This window comes from Ambystoma mexicanum, chromosome 10, assembly GCF_040938575.1.
Source record: "Ambystoma mexicanum isolate Mex_15411 chromosome 10, UKY_AmexF1_1, whole genome shotgun sequence".
Taxonomy (NCBI): domain Eukaryota; kingdom Metazoa; phylum Chordata; class Amphibia; order Caudata; family Ambystomatidae; genus Ambystoma; species Ambystoma mexicanum.
The window spans coordinates 1,632,740,994-1,632,763,783 of NC_090932.1; the positions used below are offsets into that span (position 1 = coordinate 1,632,740,994).

General features: G+C 46.9%; 1 protein-coding gene across 1 annotated transcript in view; it reads left to right on the forward strand.

Moving 5' to 3' along the window:
- The window catches only part of TXNRD2 (thioredoxin reductase 2), a 1,379,521-nt gene that overhangs the window by 79,248 nt on the left and 1,277,483 nt on the right, over window positions 1-22,790 (forward strand). Inside the window, exons 4-5 of the mRNA XM_069620040.1 lie at window positions 5,365-5,509; window positions 13,671-13,745. Of these exons, the coding sequence (XP_069476141.1) occupies window positions 5,365-5,509; window positions 13,671-13,745 (220 nt within the window). The remainder of the gene's footprint in view (window positions 1-5,364; window positions 5,510-13,670; window positions 13,746-22,790) is intronic.

A 22,790-nucleotide genomic window follows, 5' to 3' on the forward strand; every position in this document is an offset into this window, starting at 1 on the left:
CCTAGAACCTATCATCTGGAACCCTATCCATACTAGCTTGGACCCCTCTTCACTAGTTGAGCTGTATAACCACGCTCTACGTCAAGTCATTGACAAAGTAGCAAATTTTAAAATGCGGAACGCTAAGCCACTCGCCCACCTCAATGCTTGATTCACTTCCAACCTCAAAACCGTAGGACATGAAAAAAGAAACACAGAAGCAAACTGGAAAGAGATCCCATCAGACCTGAACAAAGAAATATTCAGTAATAGCTCGAATAGTTACAAAACTGCCATGCTCCAGTCAAAAAGGGACACCTATAATGACAGAATCTTCAAAACTAACTACGGAACGAAAGAACTATTTACCATCCTCAGAGAATTAGAGTCCCCTGCACCCCCACCAGAAACTTGCACTAAAGACGCAACCTGGTGCTCAAATATACAAAAAGCGGTTCTCGACAAAATCTCACTATTACAAACTAAAATCGAAACAAAACACTTAGCTTGCCAGATGATAAACAATTCATAGAGGCACAAGACTCTTCCTCAAAGCCCTGTAGCCATTTGAGTTCACCCCTGTCTCTACTCGAGCAGTAGAGGAAATAACTAGCCTCAAACCATTGAGATGCCAAGGAGACATCTGCCCGGCAACAATTATCAAAGAGGCTGCAGTGGTTCTCATGCCATTCATCACTACGTTAATTAATGCTTCATTCAAAATGAGTACGGTCCCGACTAATTTGAAAGATGGCTGGGCCCTTCCTCTATTAAAAAAACCTAGCCTTGATCCTAACATACCGACCAATTACAGACCTATAACAGTGCCTTTCCTCTTAAAAATCCTAGACAGGACCACCTACTTGCAAATCCAAAAACACCTTGAATTGAACAATCTCCTTGGCTTGAAACGATCAGACTTCAGACCAGGGCATGGCACAGAGAGAGCTTTGATTGACTTAAAAACGCAAATAGATGAACTAAAGGACAAAGGCAAGCTAGCCCTCCTTCTGCTACTAGATCTCTCAGCTGCCTTTGATTTAGTCAATCATAAAGTCCTTTGTAAACATCTTTGTTTGTTTATTTCATTTATAAAGCGCACCTGACCCAAAGGTAATTGGGCGCTGTTCAGACAATAAGGTTACAAAGAGCAGTCACAGTAAAATAACAACAGTATGAAATATACATATTATACATATTATACATTTTATACAATCAGAGCGTTAAAAAGTCAAGGAAAAAGTACAGGGCAACATGTCTAAGCAGAATGTGCAGACCATCAGAGGTCACTGGTATTTACAGCTATGCCGATTATATTTTGTTGAGTAGCCAGGTGATAACGTGGTTTCTGAATTTGTTAAAATCTTGAATCATTTGAATATTCTGAGGGAGGGAGTTCCATAGCTGGGCGGCTAATACCGGGAAACTTGTGCCACCGGCTCTTTTTAGATGAAATCTAGGCACTACCAGACAAGGTCTATTGGATGATCTGGTGGTTCTGTTGGGCACTTTCCATGTGAACTTGTCTGTGAGATAGGGGGGGCTTGGTGGTTAATCGCTTTATGAGTGAGGCAGATAGTTTTTGGGTCAATTGTATCATGTATAGAGAGCCATTTGTGTTGCTTTCTAGTTTCTGATATGTGCTCTCTATTGGAAATGTTTAACGCTACCCTAAGCGCGTTGTTTTGCATAATCTGTAGTTTGTTTAGAATGGCTTTATTGGCACCAAGGTAGAGACAGTTACAATAATACAATTTCGATTGTATGAGCGCTCTTGCCAACGTCAGGCAGCTGGTGGGGGAGAGAAAAGGTCTGCACGCTCTAATCAGTTTGCCAGTGTATGCAGTAGCAGATGAGGTCATGTTCATCTGTTTGGTTAGGTTAGATTGTGTTTGGCTACGGGTATGTTGTTCCCATCGATGAGGATACTTGTATAGCAAGGACTAAGTTTGAGCAGGCTGTTAGGAGAGCCGACTAGGAGTAACTCTGTCTTATCATCATTCAGGCAGAGGCCATGTGTGGCCATCCATGCCTGAATGATGGTGTAGACTTCGTTAATCCGTGCAACATCTGTTTCATAAGTTCCTGATAGGGGTAGAAGTATCTGGGTGTCATCCGCATAGTTTGTGTAGGTGACACCCAGACGGTCCAATTTGTCAAATAGTGGCTTTGTAAAAATATTATATAAAGTGGGCGAGACACATGATCCTTGGGGGACTCCGCAGGTAATGGGATCAGCTGCTGCCGAAGGCGAGAATACGCGCATTGTTCTATTTGCAAGGAAAGATTGGATCCAGGAGACTGCAGAGCTGGAGAAATGTGCCGCTAAGTGGTCGCAGAGTATGGCATGGTCCACCAGATCAAAAGCCGCTGAAAGGTCCAGAAGGAGTAAGATAGCCATCTTTCCATGATCTTTCAATTCATCGATCTGGCTCTTAAGATCAACAAGGGCCGTTTCTGTGCCATGCTGAGGTCTGAAGCAAGATTGACGGGTTTCGAGTAATTTGTGAGTTTCAAGATAGTCTTGTATTTGCAAATAGGCAATTCTATCTAATATTTTCAGTAAAAAAGTGGACTTTCGTAATTGGTCTATAGTTGGTGGGGATAGCCGGGTCAAGGGTATGTTTCTTTAGTAACGGTAAAACCCAGGACTGCTTCAGGTTACTAGGGACAGAGTTGCTGGCGAAGGAGGAGTTTATGAGCTTCGTAATGAATGGCGCTAGGTCTCTAGCTGCATCCTTTATGATCTGGGCTGGGCAACTATCACCCTTACAATTGGATGGTTTTAGAGACGCAATGATTTTTTGGACTACAGGTATGGTCACTTTTTTAAACATGAAGCCTGAGTTAGTATGTGAGGTGTTGGGAGGTACTGGAGTGTTGACTGTTAGTTGGGATCTTTTGTTAGCTATTTTAGTCTGAAGTGTCTTAATTTTGTTGGAAAGGGTATTTTGTATGCTAGTACACCAAACATTATCCTTAGTGCAAGTATCTGGCGTAGGGGTAGGGTTCTAAAGTTCTCTTAGGATATTGAAAAGTTCTTTAGTACTAGAGCTGGCTTGGGCTATTCTGTCATTGTATTGACGGGGACCGGAGACCAGAGCAGGAAAGCTGCAGCTGTATCTCAGTAAGTGCTATTTATTTTTTTTTAAAAATAAGCACTAGCTGCGTTTTTTTTTCTAAGTTTTCTGGGCTGGAGGAGCCCGGAAAACTTAGACATAAAACCGCAGCTTTAAAAACGTTGTATTCAAAAGCGACCGCAAACATAAATGCAACGTTATTGTGTTGGAAAACGCTGCGGTTTTTCTTTCCGAGTTTCTCAGGCTCCTCCGGCTCGGAGAAGCCTGAGAAACTCAGAAAGAAAAAAATGCAGAGTTTTCCAACACAACCGCGTTGTTTCTGCCTGAAAGGCAAAGGGAGCCCGAGAGCCCCATATGGGAAATCAGCTGCAGGTAGAAACACTATGCGGCATGTAAACCTAACCGCGTGTGTTTCTACCTGCTGTGGCTTTCACTTTGGTGCTCCCCTGGGTGATAAAAAAAAGTGATAGCCACAGCAGGCAGAAACACACGCGGAGGAGCCGGAGGAGCCTGAGAAACTTGGAAAGAAAAAACAGAGCGTTTTCCAACACAATAACGTTGCATTTATGTTTGCGGTCGCTTTAAAAGTGAACGCAAACATAAATACAACGATTTTAAAGCTGCGGTTTTATTTCTCCAGCCCGGAAAACTTAGAAAAAAAACCGCAGCTAGTGCTTATTTTTAAAAAATAAATAAAAATAAATAGCACTTACCGAGATTCAGCTGCAGCTTTCCTGCTCTGGTCTCCAGTCCCCGTCCTCTGCCTACAGCACTAATGAAGGGAAAGCCACCCAGCGGTAGCCTTTGTTTACTACAGCTGGCTGGCTTTTCCTTCATTAGTGCTGCAAAAGCAAAAGCCAGCACAGGAGGGCCTCCATTTCACAAAATGGATGCGCCCATGTGCTTGGTTTTTCGAATTTTGAGCTTGAATAGCTCAAAATTTTACATAGGAAGTTTTAAAACGGAGAATGCTAGTATTTTTTTTTTATGTTGCCTATCTATTTTTTAAATAAAACATTTTACTAGACCATCCCTTTAAAATCATTCAATATCAACATCAAAATATCCAAGGAAGTGAAGAAGTTAGGAATCTACACTTCACTCACTCTTACCAAACAAGTTAACGCTACAGCATCTGCCATAGCCTAAACATGCAAACTGGTCAACGCCCGCAGGCCGTTCTTATCCATGGAAAGCTGTACTAACCTAGCAAGAGCTCTCATATTGTCTAAATTAGATTACTGCAATGCCCTCTACCTAGGGACCAACAATCGTAACCTAAAAAAACTACAAATATTGCAAAATAACGCATTGAGGACTGATCTTAATATCCCTAAATTCCACCATATCTCTGCAGCCAGACGCAACACCCTTTGGTTGCCAATTCAAGACAGAATTGATTTCAAAACCTTACCTCTAACCCATAAATGTCTATCCAACCCAGCTCCCAAATATCTCACTTGCAAAATCAGTAGAAACCTGTCCGACAGACATACAAGGTCATCCCTCTCCCATTGCCTTAAAGTTTCCAAATCCAAGCTTCAAAAAGCAGGCAACAGTTTTCTTGTATTAGCCGCCAAACTATGGAACTCCATGCCAGTTGCGCTAAGAGCAGAACCCTCCTTCTGGGGTTTCAGAAAAAAACCTGGGATATTCACACAAGAACGTCCATAAGCCATATGTACCTCGCCCACGCTGTTCACCTACATATGGTCTTGCAAACATGATCCTCGGTATCTTCTATAATATACTTGTAATGTACCTTGTGCATCTGCTTAATTCACTGAATATTCTTGTGATGCCTCGTGTGATGATTGATGCTTACTTCCTGTAACTCCAGTTTTTGTAACTGCAATTATAATGTAAGCTTTTGTGTATGCGCCCAGATACCCAATGGTCAGGAGCACTTTATAAATGAACAAATAAATAAATCTAGAAATGTATTGCTGCTCCCTACATTTAAGTACATATGCTTTTGTTTATGGAAGTATTTCTGGATTGTTTGCCAAACTGGGGAAGAAGGGGGTTGTCGCACGGGTCGTTTCACTTGCTCACCCATTGGTTGTTTCTACAACCCATACCATTTGGGTGAAATAATGCCCAGGCCCCTGAGAGCACGCTGTTCCTCTTGTTATTGGTTCTTTGTGGTGAATAGATTGCAGCTGTTCATTTCCACTTATTACTTGTTTGAGTGCAAAGGGAATCGTTTTTATATAAGGTGCATTCTTCGAAATCAAGCAACAACTTTGTTTGAGCCTGAATGCCATCTAATAGCTCAGCACTTGCCTCTTTCTATTTCTCCTAGGAACCAAATGGGGGCTAGGTGGCACGTGTGTGAACGTGGGCTGCATTCCGAAGAAGCTGATGCATCAGGCTGCCCTTTTTGGGGGAGCGATCAAGGACGCCCGACACTATGGCTGGAATATACCGCAACCTGTTCATCATGACTGGTAGGCAGGGAGCGATGCCTGCTGCTTCCTTCGTTTGTGTTTTGGGTACCTCTACCAGTTCATTGTCCGCAAGCTCTGGAAAAGAACTATGTTGGCTATAGCGCAGTCTCCTGAGCTGTATTGCAAAAGAAGCTAACCCGTTATAACTTCTGTCACAGATGGCTCAAGGAATACTCCGAGCCTCAGAAATGGTTTAATGGTTTGTATTGAATGTTTTCTCAGGGTTCTAGAGCAGTACCTTTCCCTTTCTATCATCTTAAAAAAAACAATCCTCCCTAACCCAGGCGTCCTTACCAGCAAGGATAGTATATACTTCATGTTTCTCCCTATGTCAACAGTCTGCCATTGCTATATGCGACAACCAAAAGGCCAATGCCTTGTCTACCTAAAGTCCCTCAGGAAAATCCTAGACGGGCCCCACACTATCAATGTTAGTTAACTAAAAGGGGTTATTGGGAGTGCCTTTCAGACATCCTGTCCGATTTGGTGGTCTTCCTATCCGTCACAAGTACTACTCCGCTCTGGTTGATGTTCTCCTCTTACCACTCTCCACCTTCCTTCGCTCCTTCTACTCCCTGCGTCTTGCTACTCTGTCTATCACTCCTGCCATGCCTTGCCTCCACCCTTTGATGTTACTACTCCCTCCTCCACTCTACTACTTCCTCATCCACACTACTACTCCCTCCTCCCGACTACTACACCCACCTCCATACTCCTCCTCCCCACCTTCTTCCCTGTCACACTCCTTTCACTCACAACCACTTCACATTCACCCCCTACACTCCGTCCATTAATCTTACTCACGCACTGCAATGCAGTACTACTTGCATTCACAAACCAATACCTTATCTAATACGGGTACACGCTCTTGTCCACCGTTCTTCCTCCTGCTGGGCTCTTGATTTGCCACCTTCTCCTCCTCCCCTGACCTCATCTTAACAACCCACACCTTCTCCTTTCCTGGGATCGCTTTTAACCCACTTCCTGTTCTCTGGTTGGTTGTCTTGCCTAGGCCAAGCTCGACATGTCTTCCCCGTCCCGGAGGTGTTAAATACAGCAAATGTTTTGAATAGTGTGTCAAATAGTGTGTCCCCATTTCCTTAGCAGGGCTGCCGCCGAGCAACAGTTGCAGTCCATTTTCTACAGTATTCAAGTTTGAGTAAGACGGTCCTGGTCTGGCTGTCCCCAAGATAAGTACAGTCTTTGTTTCAGTTCGGGTGGTCTAAGATGTTTTCAGCTGTTCCATGGTTATTTGTTTCTTTCCTGAGGAGCGGTGTTCGTAATGTCGGTTGATCGCATATGTGCTTCCCTACATCTCCTGCTCGCTCTCTCGCTTTGCCGGTTTGTCACGGCAAGGCCAATGGTGTGGGGCACTGCTGGGTTGCACTGTACCTTTTGGTCTCCCTCCATCAGTAGCTTTGCTTTAGTTCTGAAAAAGAAAGAAACAAAGAAAGCAAGAACCGGTCGAGCATTTGTGAGTTCTCTATAGCAGTTTGCTACAGGACCAATTACCTCCATAAAGGAGCCGTAGAGCAGGGCTTTGGAGAAGGTGTAATTCTCCAGCATGGGGTCTGACATGGATGCACATGCTCATGAATATTCCCCGTCATCAGGCTGGGAAACCTTGGTAAAAGAAAAAACTGTTTCACTTTCGCTTATAAACTGTCTTTCTCCTAAAAAACAATCATTGAACTCTGGATCATACTGCCCCCAGCCAATGACTGCCCTCTCCCTAAGCCCCTCCTCTGGCAGTCATCTTCAGATTTTTACCGCACCTTGAAGTGTTGGGAGTCCTTGTGTTTTGCTCTTCAAGCTTTCTGCGTTTTTCCACCCTTTTTCTGTAGGAAAACTGTTTGTTCTTTCGAGCCGGTGTGCTCATCGCTTATCCATCCGATGGGGATCCATTTTTCGACTGCATTCTTCGCCCCTCAAGGGCTTAAATCGTCGAGTGTTTATTCTTGGAAGCTTCCAGAAGTCCATCGGGCCTACACCGTGCCGGATCATGTCAGAGTAGGAGGAGGATGGGGTTTCCCTCTTCAAGCTCTGCACCAGCGGCGCTTTGAGTAATGTTTTCACGGACGAAAAGCATTGCCAGTGCCTTTATTGCTTGCACCTGATGCACAAGGAGGAAGATTGTGAGATTTGCCGTGGCTTCTCCAAGCGCACGATGAAGGACTGGCAGGCCCGCCTGGTGACGTGGCTCATGGCCAAGGCCTCTACCCAGAATGGTCCTAATCCGGATCCGGCCAACCTGAGCAGACTTCTAAGTCCTTTGAGGGCACCCCATCCGTGGGGGCCCAAGACAAGGTCAAGCACCGCAAGTCTGTTTCCGCTGGGGTCGCTACGCAAGTGAGTCCCGCGATGGTTAGGGCGCATCCATCATCTCCATCTGCTTCGATCTCCAGCCATCACTCCGACTTTCATCGAGGAGAAAGTCAGCTACCCCGGGGAAGCTGCGGGAGAAGCCGGAGAAGGCCCAGGACAAGGGGCCCGGTCTTCCGGCACGGGCCAAGGTGATCCAACCCAAGACAACTTCTTCCATCGAGAAGCTTGCGGCCGTTCTCTAGGTGCAAGGTATCCTGGTGGCGGCCAGAGTGATCTCCCTCCCAGGCGGGGGGCTTCGGCCAAACCGGTGTAGAAGACTCCAGAGAAGACCCCAGGCAGACCCCTCAGGACCCAAAGAAAGTGCAGCGGGAGTGGAAGAGCTTCAGGGCACGGATATTTCATTGTCCAATGAGGAAGAAGTTGTTTCCGTCCACACTATGCCAGAGGAGATGGGTGACGATGACAAGAATGGCGAGAAGTCTCCCGCCAGAGGGGGCAGGGCGCGACGACCCAGGCGCTGGGCCCAGCGATCCTGTCCCAGTGGGCATCATACGTCTCAATTCCAGTTGGCTCTGCCCTCCCACCCCCCAAGAGAGACGGCGACGGACACGGCTACCTCAGACACCGATGATGATGGTGGCCTCTCGCCACCGCCAAGGGCTTCTCCACCGGACAAGTTGGGATCTGTTTATCCTATGATTGCCCATGCGTCAGAACTTTTTCAACCCCACCCCTCACACCCCAGAGTGGAAGAAAAGGGAGGGTTTCCTGTATGAACACCGGGAGGCGAAGAGGAAGACCATTCTGTTGATTCCACTCCAGGACGACGTCTGGGATGTGGGGCTGGCGCTCCTGAAGAACCCCTCCTCGGCCCCAGCTAAGAGACCGGCTAGAGAAGACGCATCGGGTGCCGAAGTCTGCACCCAAGTGTCTCGGGTTGCAACCATCGCCGGACTCGGTGGTCTCCGCTTCGGTAAGAAAAAAATCGTTCAACCCGTCGTCGTCGTCATCGGTTCCCCTGGACAACAAGGGGAAGAAGTTCGATGCGTGGGACGGAAAGTCATTTACTCGGCGGCGATTAGGGTCAGGGCGGCAAACACCCTAGCGATCCTGGCCAGGTACGACTGGGAGCTTTGGTACAAGATGGCTCTGATCCCGGACTTAATCCACGAGGACAAAGGGGGTAGAGGCAATGGAAATCCTTCAGGAAGGTGAGGTGGCGACTGACCACGCCATCACCGTGGCCCTGGACATTGCAGACACGGGGTTCCGCCAGATGGGGAACAGTGTTTGCCTCCGTTGTCGTGGCTGGCTGAAGGCCACAAACTTCAGGCAGGAGGTCCAGATGAGGGTCCTGGACATGTCGTTAGACGGCAACAATCTTTTTGGAAAAGCAGTTGATGAATCTCTTCAGGCCACCAAAATCGACTCAGAGACGGCTGTGCCCTGGGCACACTGCGGCAACAGCATCCGTCCTTTTATGCCTCAGGAGGAAAGTCGGGGAGGTCTTCAAAGAGTTCCGGTGGGGAATCGTCCTCTTACCATCAACCCTCCTGTTCTACCGCCACGGAGCCTACAAGGGTCGCTCCAAGGCCTTCGGAGCTAGCCGCCGTCATCGTCGAGGCTTCCAGGGCGGAATGCCGTCCGTCAAGCAGGATTGAACCGGCCAGGACGTCGGGCCCTCCACCCCGATGGGGGGGCCACGTGGCGAACTTCGTCAACGTGTGGGAAAACATCTCCACTGATCAATGGGTGCTGGACGCTCTCATACACGGACACACTTTGGAGTTTCAGCGAAATTGTCCACGAATATCACCAGTGACCCGGCAGGAACACCACATCCCTCAGCTGCTGGTCGAGGTTCAGGCCATGTTAACAAAAGGGGCGATAGAGTTGGTTCCGAAGCTCCAGAGTTTACTCAAGATACTTTCTAGTAACAAAAAAGACTGGGGGCTGGAGGCCTATTTTAGACCTACGACGACTCAACAAGTACATCAAGTCCCAGAAATTCAGGATGGTCACGTTGCAGCACGTGCTCGGCCAAATGGAGGAGGGAGACTTTCTGTTGTCGTTGGATCTAGAGGACGCATACTTTCACTTCCCCATTCACGTCAAGCATCGCAAGTTCCTGCGCTTCATCGTACAAGGGAAGTACTACCAGACCAAGGCTCTCCCCTTCGGACTGAAGTCGGCACCCAGGGTCTTTACGAAGTGCCTGCCTCTGGTGGCGGCCCATCTATGACTGCAGGGGGTTCATGTGTACCTTTACCTCAACGACTGGCTCATCCGGGCCAAGTCGTAGGACATCGCTGTCGATCACACAGAGAGGACCGTCTGGCTTCTGACTATGCAAAGTCCTGTTTGACACCATAGCAGAACGCTCTGTTCCTGGGGTCCAGATCAACACAGTGCCCTGTCTAGTGGCTCCGTCGAAGGAGAGGATGGTGCCCATTTTGGGCAAAGTGCAATGGCTATTAGCACTAAAAATCGCCACAGTGAGGACCATCAAGTCGGTGCTCAGCATGATGTCGTCATGCATTTATTTACCTGGTCCGACTCTGCGGGTTGTAGATGCGACTACTCCAGGAGTTCCTGGACTCTCATTGGATCCAAGTGGCTGGAAGTTTCACCGACAGGATCATGCTCGACGAGGAGTTTGGTCGGGCGATAAGGTTGTGGGGCGTGCGCTCCAACATCATCGGAGGTGCAGACTTCCAGAATCCTCCATACCAGGAGACGTTCACAATGGACGCTTCCCTGGAAGGGTGGGGAGCACACACCGGACGTCTCCACGCCAGAGGCCTGTGGCTACCAGAGGAGAAGATGCTACACATCAACATACTGGACCTACGGGCTGTGTTTTGGGCCCTCAAGTTCCAAGGGCAAAGTGGTGAGGGTCTTTACGGACAATACCACCACAATGTTTTACATCCGGAAGCAGGGAGGCACCAGATCCCCGGCGGTCTCCAGGGAGGCGCAGGAGTTGTGGCACTGGGCCGTCGCCCAGGAGATGTTCCTCATTACTTTCCACCTGGCGGGGATAAAATAAAAACACTGTCGCCGACTTTCTCAGGAGGGTGCTTTGGAAGCTTTGGCAGGATCAAGTGGACAGCCTTTTCCTCAATTGGGGCAGTCCCCAGATCGATCGGTTTGCGACGTCCGCAAATACCAAGTGCCAGATGTACGCCAGCAGTTCTCCCCAGCCAGGGAGCATGGGGGATGCATTCTCCTTCCGTTGGTAAGGCCTGTTTCTGTACGCGTTCCCGCCCTTGCCGCTACTACTATGAGTCATCAGTCCACTCAGACGGTTTCCGGTGCAGGATGACCCTCGTCGCTCCAGTGTGGCCAAGGTAGATCTGGTACCTGGACCTTCTCAGCATGTCAGCGTCCCCTCCAGTCAAGCTGCCAGTCGTTGCAGATCTTCTCACAAGGGAAGGAGGCGCAATCCTGCACCACGACCCAGGATTGCTGAACCTGAAGGCCTGGCTCCTGCATCATTAGAGTTGGTGGTTACGAGCTGCCTGCGGACTGCAGGAGGGTCCTTGCCAAGGCCAGGGCTTCGTCGACTCTGAAGTGTTACGGACACAAATGCAAGCATTTCGCGACTTGGCGCCAGTTGCAGAGGATTAAACCTCTGAAGTTCATGGCCCCCCAGGTCCTTCCGTACTTGTCAGTAGCTAAGTCGGGGATGGCGCACGCCTCGATCAAGGTGCATCTGGCGACTATCTCCCACTACACCAGGTCTCCTGGACGGTCTTCTCTTTGGTCGCACCGTTTGGTGGAGTTCATCAAGGGATTGTTCCGTTCATTCCTGCCGGTGGAGTTGCCTGCCCCGCTGTGGGAACTCAATGTGTTGCTGACTAGGCTCATGGGTGGCCCCATTTGAGCTGCTGCATCAAGCTCAGCTTAAGTTCCTGTATTGGAAGACAGCTTTCCTCGTGGTCATCACCTCGGCCAGGAGAGTAGGTGAGATTCAGGCCTTGACCTGCAAGCAACCTTACTTGACTTTCCACGAGACGAGCATGATACTGCAGACGCAGCCCTCCATCATGCCCAAGGTTCTGTCGGAATTTCATCTCAACGAGCCCTTGGTTTTACCTGTGGTTTTTTTTCGACGCCTTCGCCGCTGTCTGAACGGACTTTGCCTTTGCTGGATGTGGCTCGAGCGCTGATGATTTATGTGGCCTACATGAAGAGTTTCAGGAAAATGTCTCTGTTTTTTGTGAACTTTGGTCCTTTAAACCATGGGAAGGCCTTGTTCCAAGGCTTCCAACTCCAGGTGGTTCTCTGGCTGCATCACTCCATGTCACCATTTGCCAAACCGACCGCTGCCTGGCCGTCCGCGAGCCCATTCTAGCAGAGCGATCGCTGCGACAATGGTGTTCCTGTCTGGTGTGCCCCTGCTGGACATCTGCAGGGCTGCTGCGTGGAGGGCAATGCAAACCTTGATGAAGTTGCTATGTATTATTTATTCATGAGCATGTGAATCCATGCCAGACCCCATGCTGGAGAACAAACAAGTTACTTACCTGTAACTGTTGTTCTCCAGCATGGGTCTGGCATGGATTCACATGCAAACCCTCCCTCCTGCCCCTCTTCTTGGTCATGCTGCCACTTTACATGCTGCCAGAGTTGGGGTTAAGGAGAGGGCAGTCATTGGCTTGGGGCAGTATGACTCAGCTCAGTGATTGTTTTTTAGGAGAAAGACAGTTTATAAATGAAATTGAAACTGTTTTTTCTTTTACCAAGGATTCTCAGCCTGACGAAGTGGAATATTCATGAGCATGTGCTTCCATGTCAGACCCCATGCTGGAGAACAACAACACTTGTTTCATGTGCCAGAGGGTATCCAGGGATCCTAACCAGTACGTCATCCAGGTATCTCACACTGCTGTTCCTTGGGAAATGGTAACCTGGATTCCTTTGTCACAAGAGTCCTCCATTGTTGTTGGGCCGAGGTCAGGCTAATGCTCTTTGACGTTTCAAAGAGTCGACCTTTCCTCCCGACATGCGCCACCCTTAGTGTCTCCACATTAGCACTTATTTATGTGGAAATGCGAATACAGGAATTATGTTTGTTAGAGGTCAGGCAATGTTGTATTGATCTGCATTGAAAGTCGCTAAACAAAAGCTACTTTGAACTATCCAATGACAAGGACACAGTCTTCAACTCTGTAACTGTGTGTGTTGAAGATATTTCTTGGGATGCTGTTATGAGGTGGTCAGTAGGGCTCACAACAGACTGTCGGGCAACCAGCAATGTTACTCGTTTTCGTTTTGCGATTTGAATCCTTCGCCTTCACATTCATTTGTCATCGATATCCTTCTTCGTCATCTTCCTGAGTTGCCAGCTTCTGGGGTCAGGCCTCGCAAACACTATGTATTTAGCAAGTTGGCCCTTTCCTAGTACAGTACTTGCCTTATTATGATGGGGCGTATCAGAAAAAGCGGGCAGACAACAGCTGGCTCTCTGTTTATGGTGCCATTTTGATCAGGATTCCAGAGTGGGCAATAAGGTTTGTGAGGGGAAACCAACAGCATATCCACCCATATTGCATTTTAATGCAGGTCGAGAGGCTTGAATCCCTAGGTATCATCAACTGGGTCTTACAGCGGAATCCATAAGGATTACATGTTTTGATGGCTGGCATGCACGTACATGGCAGTCACCATCGAGGCGGTAAAGCTCTGCGAGCCCAGGACTTGCCCCATTCCATGCCTTTTCATCGCCTGGACTGGGAAATGATCAAACATCTCATATGCCATTTCACTGAATGTAAACACTGTGTTATTCCTCGCTTGTTATTAAAACACTACTTTTTGTATTTCTATGCAGGTCTAAAATGGCCCAAGCTGTTCAAAATTACGTTAAATCCCTGAACTGGGGGCACCGATTGCAGCTGCATGACAAGTAAGCCGTATTTCCCATTACTTTTCTTTCTCCCTGATCTCTTTTGTTTTCAACTGTTATTAATTTAGTTTACCAACAAGTATTTTAATTTAGCACCACGACGATTCTGTATAATTGCACAATAGTTTTCTGAACCCAGAAAAATGAAGGCAGTTAATGTACACTCGAAAACTGTTTAGCACTCCACTCCTCCAGAGACCATAAAACGTGGGGGCGGTCTTATGAAGAGAACATTTTAACAAATAGAGGGACACCTCAAACTGATCACATTTGCCGTACAATAAGTAAAAGCAATGCTAGACCTCAAAAGAGGTCGCTGATCTCTGCTACTGGAGAGCTTGATTCTCTTGGTTGCTGCGTAGATGTCCTGTATCTTGCAAACCAGAAAGGTCTCCCTTTGTCCAGTTTGCCAGAGTAGAAAAGTTGGTAGCCACCGATATCTGTGTTGTTGATGCACTCACGTTGGACCACAATGGGTCTGATGACTTTCCACCTGCAGATGTTGGGGGTAGTGAGACCTTTGTTATTCCGAAAGCTAATGCTTTTTCCATCGCAGCAATAATAATTCCAGTCTATTGAAAGGTATCAAAACTCGAAATGTTGTGATTTTTATTTGCATGAATACATTCCTTGCGCCCCTGAAAGGTCTGATCCGGAACTCTGAGCGGTGCTAGTCCAGAGAAGTGTGCTCTACCCAGTCCCATGGCCAGCCTCTGCAAAAGCTGGTCTAATATTGAAATCTCCTGTATGGCTTGTATTGGTTATCCTCATGAAAGGTGTTCTCTATATAGCTAGGTTTTTAGTTTTTTGAAGGGGTTGGTCACTTCTAACACTATGCATATCTGATTCATTGCAGCGCTGTCCATGCATGCCGTCACCTGGTATCTTTGTTGAGCTGCTTTCTCTTAAACTTCTCGCAGTCACGTACCCTAACATTTTCTAGATTTAAAGTATGCCATAGAGGTGGTCGTCTTGGGGTGTACGCACAGATTCGCATTCTACATTACAAGTGGTGGTAGGCGGTGTTAGTCCCCATGTATTGGAGTCTGTAGGATTCCATGGAGATTTCGGCAGAATTACCAGTGTTGATAATTCTGCCCTTTTTTGGGTGTAAGGTGGAGGAATTACCTCTAGCATTATGCTGGAGGTTTTTCCTCCGCCTTACCTCCAACTCCATAGTTTACTGGGTGGTAATTCCTTTACCACTGCATTACCACAGTTTGTGGTCATACCGCTGAACTCGTAATGAGGCCCACTAGAGGTTCACACTGGCACACTGACCGCATATTTCCATGGTTCTCCAGGTGTCCTTTTCTCCTAAATGTACGAATGGATGACCCAGTCCCATAGTCCTCCTGCCCAGTGTCCTGGCAGTAATCCGCAGGTAGGGGTCCATTCAGCAGGAAGGGTCTAGGCGCTTGGGATGAGCATTCAGGTCGTCTGCACCTCCACTTGGAGGATTTCCAGAGTGCGGGATGAGCATTCATACGTGGAACGGCTCTGCAGTATAGCAGTATACATAGCTTGAAGTACATCTGCTCTCTATCCTTCACCTCCTCAAAGAGAGGCATCCAAACCCTCCAAATACATTTGATACTGTCTGTTAGCCAGAGCCCATGTCCTTTCCCTAGCCACATTTCCCCACTTTTTCACCCAGCACAGAGCTACCACCGGACCTTCTGCGGCCTTCCAGCATTGTGTGCTTGCTGCCTTTAAGTGTCCCAATTTCTCCCCATGCAATTACTTTCCACTCTCCAATAAGGGAGTTATCACCGTCCCAAACAGGTCTCTCTCAATCTCTATTCTCCCTGGTTAAAATAATTCCTCTCTGCTGAGCTAAACAGATGGCGGCACCCCTTGAACAATCGGGGAAGGCGGAAGTTATCTGGAATCCTGACAAGGGTAAGCCTTTTACTTTATTCACCGATTAATTCAAGACGGTCCATCTATGTCTGCAGTATCCTCTCTGGCTAGTGTTTCATAACACAGGCACTGTGCATCTTCTGTGACAAGGCTCTGAAAATAGGTAACGTTCAGAGCATAAGAAGGGGCGCATTGAGCCAGTGTGCAAGCCATATCTTCACTCCGAGCATAAGAAGGGGCGCACTGAGCCAGTGTGCAAGTCATATCTTCACTCCGAGCATAAGAAGGGGCGCACTGAGCCAGTGTGCAAGTCATATCTGCACTCCGAGCATAAGAAGGGGCGCACTGAGCCAGTGTGCAAGCCATATCTTCACTCCGAGCATAAGAAGGGGCGCACTGAGCCAGTGTGCAAGTCATATCTGCACTCCGAACATAAGAAGTGTAAGCGATATTCAATCAACACTACAGCCAAGTCAATGCCTAGTCTGGGATGCTGAGGAAAACCCTTATTAATGTATTTTTATGTCTAGTTCAGTACTCTGGATGACCACCCTTGTATAACACCCCCCTCTTAGAATCCCCCTGACCCCACTGAGCCAAGAAGTAGATTTGTTTTGCAAATTAAAAGGTTTATTTGAGAATTTGAACAATATATATATATATATATATATATATATATATATATATATATATATATATATCACACTTTATAATAAATGAATATCTGATAGTACACTTAGACATATGATGTTGATCAACAATGGGTAATCTGGCACTAGCACACTTCTTTACAATCAATGAGGAGTTAGTATAGGATGGATAAAGTAGCAAAAATACTTTTATGATTTCAAGGGAATAGCAATGAGGAATAAAATGCAGTACAGAAATACTTGATATGATTTTAGCAAAAGATAAGATAATCACTTTGGCAATTCACCCCCCTCCCCTATGTAATGTAAGAAATGGAAGGAGATGGAAAGAGGAGCACACAGTTCTCAGGAATGCAATCAAATACAATACGAAATTCAGTTCCCCCCAGCAAGCTTAGAGGAAACAGGTAGGAGTTTGAAACACAGGCCCAAAATGCTTTGAATGTGGTGGCAGTGAAGTGAGAAATCTGCTGAAATGCTTTTAATTCCCTTTAGGAGGTTCAGGGTGAGTGAGAGATACTTGGGATGAGCTCAGGCTCACTTTAGCAATGATTCAGGGATGGTTATTAAGAGGCAAACAACTTTTTAGCAAATGAAAGCAAAAAGCTGCTATCTTTTTACAGGTTCTAGGCTTGTTGGAAACCTTAGATTCTAAGCTTTCAGAGGAAAGTTAAATCTTGTTCCTAGCCCAAACGGTTCAAGAGATACGGACGATTAAATAATGGTAGTTTTTCGGATTTCAAGTAAACTCAAAATGACAGGTGACAGTTGTGCAGCTTTAAAAATGACAGATGACACGATTTCTAGGAGGCAGTTCTACTTATGTTAAAATAGTTTGGATTAGATTATTTTAACTAAGAGATTGGTTCTGCACAGTTCTGCTAGGTACTCACAAGAGAAATTTGAACTAGGCCTCGTCACGGATCTGGTCAACACGTCCGGCTCCGGTTCTGTCTGCTCGGCGGGTCAATCAGGCACCGGTTCTGCTCACAGCGATCTGGGTCAGCTCTGCTCTGCTGGTCTAGCCTCTCTGGATTCAGCAGCCTCTGGTTCTGGATACTGCTCTGCTTTCCGGTCCGGATCAAGTGGATTCTGGATGTAATACTGCTTTCTGGGTACAGGTAAGAGTTATTGGCAAAAGAATTCAGACAGCTCGCCCGGCTGTGGAATAGTTTGCAAATGATTTTGAGGCCTGCTGACAAATACTTTTGCTTGCAGTGGGCCTTCTTGGTTCAAAGTTCTGTAGTCTCTGTTTAGCTTGGAAGTCTAACTGTTGGATCTCTGGATGTGAAGTCGTTGGTCAGCATGCTCCGCAGCAAATGGAATTGAATGTCCCTACCTGTTCCAGCAGACTCTTTTTATGTGTTTTGAAAATGGGTGTGTGCCTGGGCCTAGCTAAGCCTGCCCCTCTCTACTTGTCATTGGCCCAATTCTCCCCTCTCCCATGATTGGGGGAAGGAAATGGATTGTCATCATGATGAGGTCTGTTTATGGGTTAGAGGATCCTCCCCTGGTCAGTTTGCCCACAAATCTATATTTGATTCAAATACATCTTTCCCAGATATACAATTTGTTGAAATTACATGTGCACATTATATATTCCTTATGGTCCATGCTTGCCCGCCTCTGATCTTCCTGGGGGCTTGCATTCAAAAATGACAACATTTTGCGCTTTTTAACTGGTTTTGCAATATCGGACATTTACCCAAAATTACACACATGTGCGCAAGGAGTATGGACATTAATTGATGAAGTGTCAGATTCTTAACATGCAGACATTTGGAGTGAGACCCTATTTTCCGCTAGCAACCCCCCAGAATACACCACAGGGTCCTAACGCCTCTCAAAAAGTTCACAGAAAAATCACAAAAATAATGATATTACTTATATAATTCTGACAAGTCCGCACTATGAGTTATCTATCTTTTTAAAATTACGCTCCAGTCAAAAAGGGGTGTGGCTTCCCACATCACAGGGTGGAATAACTGGTTTATCCACTTCCCCCAAGCTCAGCTGCTAGCAGAGGCACTGCCCCTCCCAGTTTCCCCTAAGAGGAAGCCACTTTACGACGCCCCCAATATAATATTTGCCTGAGTCAAGGGAGTTGCATTGTTCTGTTCCTTCCAGTTCCCAGGTGCTCCACCCCTAATCTAATCAGAGAGGTGACAACTCCTTTTGGCAAGGGGCAGCAGGATGCAGCTAGGCCTGGGAAGAGTGGCTGAACAGGTTTCTCCTGTCGGGGGTAGTTGTCAGGCAGAATCCAGTTTCACTAAGCCAGGTTTCAGCTGAATGTCACTTTTTGTTCCCAGTTTTCTACATTCAAATCAAACTGACAATTTCTACCTATACATTAAATAATTACTTCCTTCAAGTCATTTCAGAATATAGTTTTACACTGTATCCACCACTTAGCAAGTCTTTCCTTGGTCTGGTTTTGTTTAATTTGTTCAGTTTTACACAAAAGTCTGGTGGTTTTAAAACGCCGGCTTTCTGATAGTGGTGAGTACTGGTAATGCAGCCATTTTTGGGATTAAGAACATTAATTCCCCACAGTTCTGGGTTGCTTTTGGCAATCAGCATTGCCATTCCCAATGGTTTCAGGCTACTGTGTGTGTAGCCCAATGGTGGTTTTAGGCAGTGCCCTCCTGTGCTCACAACATAGGCAAAAATGGGTGGCAGCCTATTCTTCATGTTTTCCCTGTGCACTCTCTGGGGAGTTCTGGCCATCATGATGTTTTCCATGCCAGTACTGCAGAGTTTTATTGTAGGGCTTGGATGCATGGGTAAAACATCCCACAAGCCCCCCCTCTTGCGATGGCCATTCTGTCCTTTCTCAGATGGAACTCGCAAGATCTGGGATGTTCTCCTCATCTTCTTCCGGTAGCTGGTACAGTTCAGCATCTTTTCCCTCATCCAGTTGGATCGATCGGTTCTCCTCGCCGGTCCTGATGGGAATATTGGGCGGTACCCCGGGCCCCTCGGGTCTCTGCTCCCGGTCGTCCTCCTTGGTCAGTCTCCATGGTTTCATCTCTCCTAGGATGATAAAGCAAAGCGGCAATATCTATTCGTAGACATTTCTTCACCACTATTAATGGTGTGGTGAACATAAACATTTTATGAATCAGAAGATATGAACATATACATTTTCTTTTTTAAATTAGGAGACAAGAACATATATATATATATATATATACAAGGATCACAGACTTTTATATGCTATATGTGGAATATTTTAGGGTTGGAACTGAATTACTCTGGAGCGGCCCCCTCTGGGATTCCAGTGGATTCCTCCAGTTGTTGCAGAGTGTGCCTGGGATGGCAACACTTTAGCTGATTTATATGTACCCACTTGTCTTCCCCCTCTGCCAAACCGCCTTTGGGGATGCAGATCTTGTAGGCCACAGGGGAGATTTTGTCTATAATTTCAAACGGTCCCTTCCATGTAGGCAAACATTTTCGCTGTTTGGCCTGGATCCTTTGGAAATTGTATAGATAGACCCGATCACCCACCTTATATTCCTTTCGGGTAGTTTTTAAATCATAGTGGGTCTTCATGCTCTCGGCTGATCTTTCTAGATTCCGCTGAGCATAGGCAAAAGCATGTTGAAGGTGTTTCCTTAAATTCTCCACATACTCATGTGTTGTGGAGGCATTTATCAACGTTTGCTCTTGGGTTCTGTAGAGCAAATGCTGGGGAAGCACCATCTTGCGTCCCGTCATCAACTCAAATGGTGACATTTTGGTTGCAGATGAAGGGGTAGATCTGATGGCCATTAGGACCAGAGGCAATCGGATATCCCAACTTGGCCCAGAATATGCCACAAACTTTTTTAAGATGCTCACAATGGTTCGGTTATATCTCTCCACTGCTCCAGAAGAAGCTGGCCTGTAAGCAATGTGTAGCTTCCTTTTAACCCCCAGTATCTCCCACATCTTTGTCATTACTTCACTGGTGAAGTGGCTACCTCTGTCTGACTCAATCCTTTGAAGTAGACCAAAACGGGAAAAGATGTGGTTAATCATCAGGGCAGCTGCTGTTTCTGCCTTGCAATTTGGGGCCGGGAGACATTCCACCCACTTGGTAAACAAGCATGTAACGGTCAACATGTACTTGTTTCCTCTAGACGAGCGAATCACAGGGCCTACAAAGTCGATTTGCAAATCTGACCATGGCAGTGTCATCCCCCTCTTTTGGAGAGGCGCACGGTGTGTGAGGGATGATGGCTGAAATTGTGCACACACAAGACACCCCTTCAAGTATTGGTCGAGGTCCTGCCCCATGTGCGGCCAGTATGCAACCTCTTAAGATTTCCAGTGTTGTGTGAAACCCCCTATGACCGGCGGTGGCCGCATCATGGGCGTGACTTAACATCAGGCTTCGGAATGAGGTAGGAACCACCCACTGAACATGGCCAGCTTGGGATTTCCTTACCAACAAACCGTCTTGGATTCAGAACTTTTTTGGACATTTCATCAACACTCTTAGGTCCTCTTTCCCAATGTAATCGGTATCCGTCAGGGAAAAGTTCTCAGGGTCCTCAAGGTGTTGCTAAAACTTACCAATAATTGGATCCCCCTTCTGAGCTGTAATTAAATCAGCATCAGGGGTCTCCTTACTCCATTGTGCAGTTGAAAGATCATTGTGAGCATTTGTCTGGGACCTAGTGATAGCAGTGACCTGGATTTCCCCCAACAGAGACTCTATTTCTATTAGATCCCCTTGGATGGCCCCGGTTTTGGCCAGCTGATCAGCTAAGTCATTTCCAGTTTTGTCTGGTCCCTCTACTTTGGAATGACCCTTGATCTTTTTCCAGTAGATGGTCATCCCATTCGATGTGACTAGATCATCAATGTTTTGGATTAACTTCCCATGTTTCAAGGGTTTGTTATTAGCACATAACATGCCTGTGGTTTTACAATTGACCAGGTGCTCCACGAACCCGTTCCGTACATAATCCGAATCTGTGATTATGACCAGTTCGTGGAGTTGATGATGGACAGCAGTGAGGATGGCCTGATGCACAGCCATCAATTCTGCCACCTGACTACTTCGGGGATCAATTTTGTATCCAGCGGAGGGTTCTGGGAACTCCTTCACCCATGCATTCCCTACGCCAGCCACCAGTTTTTTTTCCCCGTCGTTGTCAACATGGTAAGAGCATCCATCCACATAGACAGTGGGCATTCCCTCACACTTGTCTTCTTCAAAGACTTTGTGTGGGGAATTAAGGTATGCCTCCATGTTTCCTTGATTTTTAGACTTTCGTCCTCAAGACAGTTTTCTCTGGCACAATCATGCAAGTCAGCCAGACCTTGCGCAAGGGGACTCTTCTTGTTTTGGCCATATCTGACCTCCACAGGAAAGCCTTGCATTGACAGAATCCAGGAAGTAATTCGGGAATTACTCACATTTCCGGCCCGGATGCTGTCACTTTGGAGATATTGCAGAGGCTGGTGTGGAGTCTCCACTATGATGTGTTCCCCCTGGATAAACGGGCGGTAATTCTTCAATGCCCACACCGTTGCCAGGAGTGCCTTCTCACAATCGTTGAATTTTTCCTCCACAGAGGATAAAGTTTTGCTCTCATATGAGATTACTTTATTGACCTTGTCATGCTTTTGGTATAATACTGCCGTCAAGCACGTATTAGAGAACGCCGTCTCCAGGAAGAACTCCTTGTTTCTGACAGGGTAAGCTAGGCAAGGCGCTTGTAAGAGGCTTCTTTTGAGTTGTCTTACTGCCTCGGATTGTTCTGGACCCCATTCCCACTTGACCCCCCCTTCAAGAGATGAATCAGGGGTCTAGTGATCTCTGCGTAGCCCTCAATGAACTTTCTGCTGTAATTAGTCAGTCCAAGGAGGCTCCTTAGTTCCCGCAGAGTTGTGGGATCCTTCAGTTTCTGGAGTGCTTCCACTTTCTTTTCTTGGGGACAGAGACCCTGAGGAGTAATCTCATGCCCTAAGAAATTAACACGGGTTCTACACCACTGTGCTTTCTGAAAGGAAAGTTTTGCTCCGGTGGCCCTCAACTGTGTCAGAACATAACAGATCTCTGCTATGTGTTCTTCCACAGATGAACTTTTTATGAGGACATCTACATAAGCCAGGTTACCCCTCGCACCCAGGTCGGGCATGGCCTTATGTAGGAAAATGTTGAATTCATTGCCGGAGTTGCGGTATCCGAAGGGAGTCCGGGTCCATGTGTACTGCTGGCCCCCAAAGGTAAAAGCCAGTTTGAATTGGTCCTCCCTACTGACAGGCACGGTCCAGTATCCATTGGTCAGGTCTATTGCTGTGAATACCTGTGACCCCTGAATCTTGGCCAGCCCTTGGTCAATGTAGGGCAAAGGCCATCGGGAAGTATGGACCCGTTTGTTGAGCTCCCTAAGGTCGGCAAGTCTCTCCACTGGTCGTTTGGCTTCAATATTCCCAGCACCGGATTATTGAAAGTGCTGTGGACTGGACGCATTATTCCCCGGGACTCAAGGTTCTTAATTATTTCAGTAAGGGACTGCATGGATGCGAGAGGCAA